We start from the raw sequence: 9,973 nt of genomic DNA, 5'->3' as shown, positions 1-9,973 counted from the left end.
CCTGCTGAGAAGTTTAAAAAAAGCCAGAGAGACGCTGTGCTGCAGACAGAGGTGGCTGACAACAAAACCTTCTGCTTTGCCCAAGCCAGCTGTAGATCCAAGAGAATTAACGGAGAAATCCAACTTTGTCCTGGCCCTGGTCAGCAAAACAAAAAGCAGAAACAGTCCTTGCCGCGGAACTCAGTGCAGTCTCAGGACAGGACACAAGCCCGCAGGTCGGGTACAGGGACAAGGCTGTTGTGGTCCTAAGCACAACCGAGGCTTTGCCACAGCAACCCCGGCACTGGGGAGCGCGGCCAGGGCTCCTCGCTGGCGGCTGGAGAGCAGCCGGCACATGTGTTAACCTCGGACTCCAGCCACCTCTGCTCCCGTCGCTGCATCAGCTCGGGCTTTTTCTGGACGTTGTAACCACCAGTTTTTACACCTACTCATCTTTGTAACGCCAAATACACGCTGTAACAGAAAGCCATCTCGGTTGCAAGCACTGAAGTAGTCCCCGAGGTTTAAAAATCAAGGCTGACAGAGCATCTCATACTTTAAAAGGAATCTGCTTTCCCTGGACAGCAGGTTTTTTTACGGATCAAGAGCAGAATTAAGGGGCTGACCTTTACCTTGTCCTCCAAAAAGTAAACTCCATCACGTTCTCTGGCTGTATTCTGGTCCCACAGAGTAGGTTTCTAACAGGAAATATGCCACGAACAGTTTGGAGCACCTGCTGCCTGGATTTCTGGGGTCTAACTTCCTTCACCAACAGCAGCGGAACGAGCGGTTCTGTCTGAAGGGCTGAAACAGAAACACGGGGGAGGAATCTCCTCTGACTCGGGAAACCCATCTTTGAAGGCAGGCACACACACAATACTCGGCAGCTTACCGTGAGGTTAAAGCACGATTTCCATTTTTATTCACCACTACAAAAAATAAAATCTAGCAGATGTGGGTCCATCCCTCAGCTCTTCGGCAACTTTCTGTGATAGTGGCACTAGCGCTGCTGAAACAAACGTACCGGAAGGTCACAGGTGCTTAAAGAACAAGTTTATTGACATCTTCACAAATAAACAAAGAAAATCGCAGAAACTGCTAAAGAAATGTCAAAATTTTGTTCTCATTGGCAAAATATTTTAGAAAAAAAAAGCCCAAAGAATTGTAAGATTCTCGATACTTTTAAACTTTCCTGATTTCAACATGTGGGTTCAGTCATTTTATAACACACATCCAACCCTTTAGCACAATGAAAATGAGTCAAAGCACAATTTTCCTTCTGTAAGGGGACCTCGATCAGTAAGATTGGGGTTTTTTTGGGGCAAGCATCTCCCTGAATCCCGTCTGCTTTGAACCTGATAGGTAGGAAACAACATGATAAATATTCCGACAGAGCCAAATTACTCTGCTATCAGTGGAAACCCGGATTTCCCCCAAACGATACAGAGCACACCGTGTAGTACAGGAAACAACCAGCATGCACGTCAGAGCTCAGCTGTGTACTCCAGGCACGTGAACTGACAACCGAAGAGGGACAATTCTGAGAAAAATGTACTCAGGTATTTCATAACATTAATATTTATTGCTTTATATGAATACTGTATTGAAAGCCCAAGCATTCAGTTTACACACAGAAATTATACAATTATATACCGTTTCACAATGGCAGTGAGCACTCATTACAATCTACAAAAAATCTACTTTACAGAAATTTAAAAATCCTAAATATCAAAAAGGTACAGTTGAAGAAACAGGTATAAATTTGGCAGCCAGTAATTGTGACTGGGAGGTTGCAGCTTGCACGTCTTTAAATACGGGACCTGGAAAATACCCAGTTGAAAGCAGTAGTTTGTGCTTTGAGCTGGTTTGGAAAAAAACTTAACACTGGCTGTCAAAGGAGCATGTTCAAAAATATTTAGTTCGCTTCCAAAATGTTACACAAGTCACGCTGATTTCTACGCACCCCTAAAGCTCTCAGTCGTTTAGCTCAGGTACAGAACTACGGCCAGGTATTAACTGTTCCAGTACAGTGGTGTGATCACAGCGATGCCATCTCCATACCTCAGAGACTTCTCTACCACATTCACAACGCTCCGGGAAGCTCTCCAACGGCAAGAACCTGTTCGTTTCATCCAAGATATTTTCTTATCGTATTTTCAAACATTTCTTCTACAAAAGTTTAGGCTAATGTTTTGATTACAACGTTCTCAACATAAAGCACATTTTCTCATAAATAATGAAATCCTTTCACTCAGGCACCTCAGAAGTATACAAAAATGGTGTAATCTGAACAGTTCTCTTGGAATGTGTTTACTCTGTCAGGATTTCCAGGGTTTCATATGGGCCAGATTCCATTTGTTTTGTTTTCCAGAGGCAAAACAAAGTGCCTTGAGAGGTGAGCTCAGTCTTTTCCTACAGAAAAAGTATTTGCTGTTTTTATCTTCTATAGAAACAGAAAAATATACCATATTTCCCCCTTCAAACAGTGAGGGTACACATCCGTGTGCATGCGTGCATCTGTGTGTGTGTGAAATGTAACACATTCGAAACACACAACGCAAGGTTTCATAGTGTCTGTTCAAATAAAAATCTGGAAACCAGCATGAAACCCCAATATTTCACATGTCAAATGTCGAAACTGTAACCAAAATATGAAGGAACTGCTACAGCTGTCCGAAAGAGACAAGACAAAAAGCTCTCTTGTTGACATACAACTAGGTGGGATAATCTCCAAAAAAGTTGTCAAAATTATAATTACCTTCCAGTTTAAAAACTTTTATTCTAAATTAAAAAAACTATACACAAACCACTGATTTGACCAAACGAAAGTTCAGCGGTAAGCAGGACCTGAAGGAGCTGGTATTCACAGTTCTTATCACGTACAACTCTTTCAAGGTTCAATCCATGGAGAAGTTTATTTTACAACCTGCTTCTTTTTTGTAAAACTAAAGGTCCACTTTATTACATAAAATTATTTATACAGTGTAAAACCGGAGCCTTATGGAAAATACTGCATCTAAGTGTATTTAAATTAGTCTTGCTCCATAGGTTCGTCTGCAACTTCTGTGGCTTCATCGCTGTTTTCCATAGGGGTCTCTGATGAAATTTCTGGAGTTTCACCAGCACAGGACCCTGACTCTTCAGTTTCACTGCAGTCAGCTCCACTACCGGCAGAGCCGCTGGTTTCACTGTCAGCCGAGTGCAAATCCTTCTCTGCTGGAGACTGCTCAGACTCCTCCATTTGATTGTTCTCCTCAGAGCTCTCTTCATTCACAGTTGAGGATTCAGTGTCTTTTTCTTGATCTTTTCGGTCTGGACCAGCGTTTCTGGGAGACATGAAGGACTCTAGGAACAGTGAAAGCACACTATTACTAAGGCATTTTTAAACTCTCTTAATGCTGCTACCTGCACTCCCGGCGTGCTGAGCAATTCTTCTACAACTCAGCCAAGGACAGGAAAACACTCACAATCCCCCATTTTATTAGAAGAGGTAAAGCATTAGCCAACTTCATCAGGACAGCCAAACTATCCTAATACAAAATAAACTTTTTTTATTATTATTACATGCATAGCTTCACTGAATTAAGCTTCAGTGGCTGAAGACAACAAGTAACTTTCCCTTGGTTCCCCACTTCCCTTCACTGGTCATCGGAAGCAGTTGTTTGGAAATGCTGAAAACATTCCTGTTTCAAGTGTATATCCACCATGTGCTAGAGAAACACTTTACAAATACATGAGTCACAACAAAATAAATATTCAAAGGAGATGTGTAAAAAATTTGGAGAATGTGTAAAAAAACAGATCAGTCTCTTCACTACAGTTCTCTTTTTTTCATTAGACACAGGGCCTGCCTTAGAGTGAGGTAATTATCACTGGGGCTGTTGCTCAGCCTCCTCAGTGAAGGAACATCCCTTTATATCCACCTTTTAGTAAATTATGAATTAAAAAGATAAAGTAAAATGTAGATATGGCCCATCCCCCTTCTGGAGAAGAGATAAGAACATCTGATGACACCCTAAAGTAGGGGCACTCAAATTCTTGGTGCATCATTGCCACCCTCATGTCACTTAGTGCCTAGGACGACTTTCAGGTACCATTTTATAAGTTTTTAAATAGAGATGTAGGACAAAGAAGAAATAACAGAATTGCTAAATGGAGGGAAGCTGAAGTATGAACAAGCAGTTCATCTCTAAGCCCAGCTGGAGACATTCAGCAATCCCAACAGCAAAGAAAATCCCAACTCCTTGGAAAATGCACAGAGCAAAGACAGTAAAATCCGAAATACCTTCTTCCTCTTCCTCTGTACAGTGCTGTCTGGCACAAGTAGCCTCTTTTTCTTTATCCTGAGATGTAGAGGACGTTTCTGTATCTTCCCCCGTGCCTAAAGAAGCTTCACTGGAGGCAGTTTGGTTAGGTGCATCTCTGGCTTCCCCTTCCTTGTCAAATTTAAGTCTTTTTACCTCATGTCCTTCTGCTTCTGCAGGATCCTCCTCAGAGTGCTTGTTTTTTACCGGGCTGCTCTGAGCACCTTCTGATTCAGATGCTGGTGATTCACTACAAACAACAAGAGCAGCTCTAGTTTTTATTGAAGAAAAACATTATCTCGTCACACTTTAAAAAAAGTAGCAGCTACTTCAAGCTAAATGCTCTACAAGAGGTAACAGCAGAACTCACTTCACTGCTGACATAACAGGATCTCAAAGCCATCACTCGTCCTTCACCTATCGGCCATGAAAATGCAGAGTGCTCAGGCTACTGCGGTGGGTCCGCATTACAGACAGCTCCTGCTGTCAGAACCAGTGGCAAACATTTACGATTATAGTTCAAAATCCTGACACAAACACGCTAACTGTGGAATTCTGAGCTCTTTTATTCACTCTGCAGTTTTATTGACATCCCGTACAGTTATGAGATATGGGAACTTGAGCTCGCAGTTCTCTAGGCAGCCCGAACACTGGTAAGTGCACATCAAATCCTGCTGCAGATACTCGGATGTTAAGACTTAATTATGCACATCTTAGATGGCTGTTTTCTTTTAAAATGTTTTTTAAATGTAAGTTAAAAACACCTGAGAACAATAAAAGCTCGAAATACATTGCTCCTCACAAACCTGTGTTTTTTATCTTCTGTTTGCTGCAAGCTTGATTCTTTATGTTCCGTGCTGTCTGGCAAACCGTTTGTTGTCATAGGAGTTGACAAAGAAACCTTCGGTCGATTTACTGGTCTGGGAGTTCCAGGACCATTTACATTAGATCTTTAAAAATAATAATAAAAAATTAACCCACCCTTTTAGTAAAGTAATTTGTTCCTAACAGGCAGCTACAACCTTGTTTTAAAAGATCACCAAAACAGAACAGAAAAGATAAGGTACTTTGCTATTTTACATTCAATGAAAAATCCCTTGCCTACGAGATGCAAACTGTGATAGAAGCTTTAAAAAGAAGCAAAGAGGTTACAAAATAATGAAAAACTAGAGTACGTAGTGTGGATGTTGATGCCTCCTCTACCCTTCTTCCCCCCATATTCCCTGTCACACCCATTTTTGAGGCTACCTGTGTGGGATCAGAACAGACAAGGGATCTGAACCAGCTATTTCCAGAACTACTTTGCTTTTATCCACACAGTTAACTCCTGAAACAAAACTTACCTGTCCGAGTACCCTGGAGAGTTTCCTGGGAACATAACACCATTCATCCGATTTAAACTATTGGAATTATTTTTCCTAACAGAACAAACAAACAAAGTTACGAATAAAGGAACTTCCAAGTAATTTAAGCTTGTCTGCACAGAATTCCACCCCCTCCACCAGCTTCAGCAGTCCCCCACTGTCAGTCCGGGGCGGGGGGGGTTCTCTACCTGTACAGGATCCTAGGGAAACAGGCTGTGTGTGGTATGAATGTGGAGCACAACTGTTAGCCAGGGGTATCCATTGTTTCCACCACCAGGTATGGTGTAAAATAACAGCTCAGCGTTCGGGGATAATGCTGAGCTGCACCTTACACCCCATTCCAAAGCTGGCTGCTCATTTCTAGATTGCTACACGGAACTCTTGCGGACCACTGCCCTACTGCTGACTTCACTATGGATAGTGACAACTGAACTCTGTGCACATCTGTCCTTTGGATACAACTACTACCAGCAAGAGGAAGACATCAGACACACACACACACTCTCCCCTCTAACACAAGCGTAAGGTTTCAAGAAAAAGGTTGTACTTACTCTGAAGATGGATATACACAGCTGACAACCATGACGTTCTGCAAGACACAAACAACACACTCAGAGCTCAGAAGCCGAAGCTTCAGGTCTTGACAACACCCCAAAACATAAGGAGTTACAGGATTTTGATCATATATTATAAAGTATCTCTACAGAAAAGTGGGTTGAAGGCTACCAACACCAAGCATCTCTGCTCCCTCTTCACAAAGGCAGGCCATAATTACACTAAGAATCAGTATTTTCAAAGTCATAACAAGACCAGCACAGGAACCTCAAAGTAATTTTGCCATCAAGAAAATCTGATGTGGAACCACATCCAGAAAGTCAGTTACTACTTCTGGTAGACCCCCCCACTCCAACATCAGCTACAGAACACCATTAAATGACATTTGTATGTATTTATGGAGGTCCATTCCGCTACACAAGAGGATTTAAATAGTGAAACTATTTAAACATAAGCTGTGTTCTCCCTCAGAAAAATACGTACCTTTTCCACACCTCTTAGAAATTTGTCTGTTCCTGTGTAATTCCTCCTAGGATCTGTCAGCAACTCACAGAGTCGCTGAATAGTGAAGGGGATGCTGCAATGAAATAGATTTATAACAATTTAATTTTATTTTTACGAGTATGCCTGTTAGGAAGTAACAACGTTATAGCTTTCTCCCCGTTACTGAGAGAACAGAAGGAAAACTGTACTGAACGGGGTTATCATTAGCACTACAGGGCAGTAACTCACGGCCTTATTTCCCCTACCGCATACACCTTCTTTTGTGGTCACTACAAAACTCTTCAGCAGAATCCTAAGTTCATCATCCCACAACTCAAACAATTTATTAAAACAATGAAAAGGAAATCAGATCATCAACAGTGAAATAGTTTGAGACGGTATTTATTCAAATATATAGAACAGAAATGGTAAGCGATTCAAAACAAATTTGAGTCATACACAGAGATAAAAAATTCTCAACTTGTAGTTTATTTCATGTTTTACAAAATACATTTACAGAAAAAGTGTTAAAGGTTGAAATTAGTAGAATTGTTATACTTTAGCTGTTACAAATACTCTATTTTGCAACAACTGGACAATGTACGTATCCATCAAGGAACAGCTCAGTAAAAAATAACTAAACTCAGAGTAAGTTATATAAATCCTTAAGCTTTGCATTCACATATTCAATTTTCTGACAATTCTGCACTCCATTGCATTCTTTCTTAAATGAGAAGCTGACCTTGTGGACAAGCCATCCTTCAGAGACATTCATCACCAGCTACCTGAGGTATCACTTTCACTGCAGATTAGTGTCACCTTTCAACAAACTTGTGACTTCTGACAAAATAGTCAAATACTTTGAAAGTTACTTCAGCCCTAAAGAATCACGCATTTACAGTTAACTATTTGAAGTTGAGCCATTAGCATTTCAAAATTCAGCTAAGAAGAATATTTGACACAATACAGTACTTCAGAACCACTTCTTGACTGGGAATACGACCAATACACCGAACCCAGAGCAACACCAACACAGACTTACATATGTGTGCGCATATATCCCTGTGCTGTAGATTTTTGTAAAAATTCAACTTTTATTATTTTCTGAGGAACTCGGTACAGCACCTTCAGCCTATTTCATTAGCTAACACAGTAGGTACTCATTAGCTAAAAGGCCACACGCACCACTAGTTCAGTACAGACATGCCAGCACGGCGATGAGTAATGGTATTACACGTTAACTAAAAGTTTACAAGCAGTAATCTGAGAGAGTGACCAAGTACGAACAATTTCATCGTGTTTTTCAGAACTGTCCGCATATTATGTTCCTGCAGAAGTTACAATCCTCCACTGGAAAGCAGAGGAGGCAGGCTATGATGCAATCCCCCCTCAGCCCTAGTTCCAGCTCTGCTCCCTGAAACAACCCAGGAGGTCTGTCGCATTTCCCTGCTAGGTAACGCCTTCCCCTGCTATTCACCCCGAATGGCACCACACCAGCTCAGTGTCACTGGACTGCTGCGAATAGGCAGATGGTGACGTTAAGCTCCATCCATCGGCTGTGGAGAGTTAGAATACAGCTGATGAAGCATTAAAGAATTAAATACTCCCAACAAGTAACGCTGGGAGACAACAGTATTTGTGAAACGTTTGTTTTGACACGTTACTGCTAAAAAGCAAGTACAATGGCAGGAATGGGAGTGTTATGGCACACTGACAAAATACATCTCACCTCCTGATTTTGACCCAGATCTCTGTCCCCATCCCCAAAATTTGTTACGTACAGACCAGAACAAACCAGAACAAGTGTTCCTTTTAATTCAGTTCCTTACATGAAGGCTCTCAAGCTTGGCAACGGTTCTGTCATTACTCATTCCCCTAAAGCTCTCTCAGTATCAGAGTGCTGCTGTTCAGCAATTGCTGGCCAACAAGAAATCTGACATCCACATTCTCCAGGATGCTCAGCTTTTGTGTAGTGCCCTCTTTAGTGAGATTCCCAACTCTAACTCAGCCACAAACAATCTACTTATCTGTTCACCTTTCCACACAGGTACAGCACTAACTGTATCTATTGTTTCTCACTGATGGCCAGGTTGGTTTGGGGTTGAAAATTCCATAATTAAAAGAGACTTTAATTTTTTAACAGACTAGACTGTCCATTCAAGATCAATTTATTTCACAGAAACAAAAATACACAGAATTTTAAATTATTTTTCACCAAGGCAGCCTGGAGAAGTACTGCCTGGCTGTCTGGTGTTTCACTGTACCTAACTGGACACCCGGTGCACTAATTCACAACCTGTTTTGTGGATATCAATACGGTTCTGGCTGCTTGAGGAATAAGTGTTCTCAAAGCGTGCAGCCCGCAACTACATCAGGAAGTAAAAGTTGCCTTCCTGTTTTGCTCTCAGCTATAAAAGGTTTAAACAAAAGCAGTTCATTTCCCTCCATAATTTTCCGCAGTAAACTGAACTTCCTTTATTGAGCAGCAGATGGCACCAAGAGTCACACTATCACCCCCTCTGCATGTCACTTGTTCAACATTTGTAAATGTTTTTAGCTGGCAAAACCCGAAGTTCACTTCACCTCATTAATTCTTTCTGGTATAACTATTATTTTTAAATGGTTTAACAATGTGATTTTACAATAGAGGTCACTGAAACTGGTGTAAATCTATACATGAACACCAATGTAAAAGTTTGTGAGCAGTACGTGAATTGATCTTATATGCTCAGAAATTTAATTAGTTTAGAACATGAGCTGCATGAATAGTTCTAATCTGCCTACTTAACGTAACCACTTAAAATTCTATACGAACACACTCAAAACTGCACTTCCTAGTAGTACAGTTCAGAATGAACTGCAAACAAAAAATTCATTGTATGGACAAGATTCAAGAGGGATTTGGGAAAATTACTAAATAACAGCTGTATTGAATCGTAGCAAAAAACCCACACAGAAATGGCGATTTGAGTTATGTCTATTTTGTCATGCTGTGAAGACTCCTCTGTCATCAGACATCCCCAGTAACTTACCTTGGAACTTTCTGCTTCACTAGCAAAGGATAAAGAAAATGCATAAAGAAAAGGAGTTCCTGCTCCAAAGCAATTCTAAGGCATAGCATGAGAATCTGGCTCTGCCAGCGTATTACACAATGTCAAGGAACATACAGTACGGTTAAAACAGCCAGTCTGGGCTTTCTTCAAAAGACACTTCACCTAGAAAGACTCCAAAACAGGGGTAATTCTTAATTCCTTATTACTCTGACTTTAAAAAGAAGTTTTAAAAAAT

The 9,973-nt window shown here is 41.0% G+C and overlaps 1 protein-coding gene across 1 annotated transcript; it reads right to left on the bottom strand.

The window, feature by feature from the left end:
* Window positions 1–1,300: 1,300 nt before the first annotated feature.
* Window positions 1,301–9,736, bottom strand: PPP4R2 (protein phosphatase 4, regulatory subunit 2; the record flags this gene model as incomplete). Its single annotated transcript, XM_010136506.1, has 7 exons — window positions 1,301–3,324; window positions 4,265–4,533; window positions 5,090–5,233; window positions 5,627–5,701; window positions 6,199–6,236; window positions 6,686–6,779; window positions 9,718–9,736. Coding segments are annotated over 7 exons (953 nt in total), but the record flags the coding sequence as incomplete, so codon positions are not given.
* Window positions 9,737–9,973: the final 237 nt, after the last annotated feature.

Source organism: Buceros rhinoceros, unplaced genomic scaffold (genome assembly GCF_000710305.1).
Source record: "Buceros rhinoceros silvestris isolate BGI_N320 unplaced genomic scaffold, ASM71030v1 scaffold29405, whole genome shotgun sequence".
NCBI classification, from domain to species: domain Eukaryota; kingdom Metazoa; phylum Chordata; class Aves; order Bucerotiformes; family Bucerotidae; genus Buceros; species Buceros rhinoceros.
This window is presented reverse-complemented; position numbering and strand designations above follow the sequence as displayed.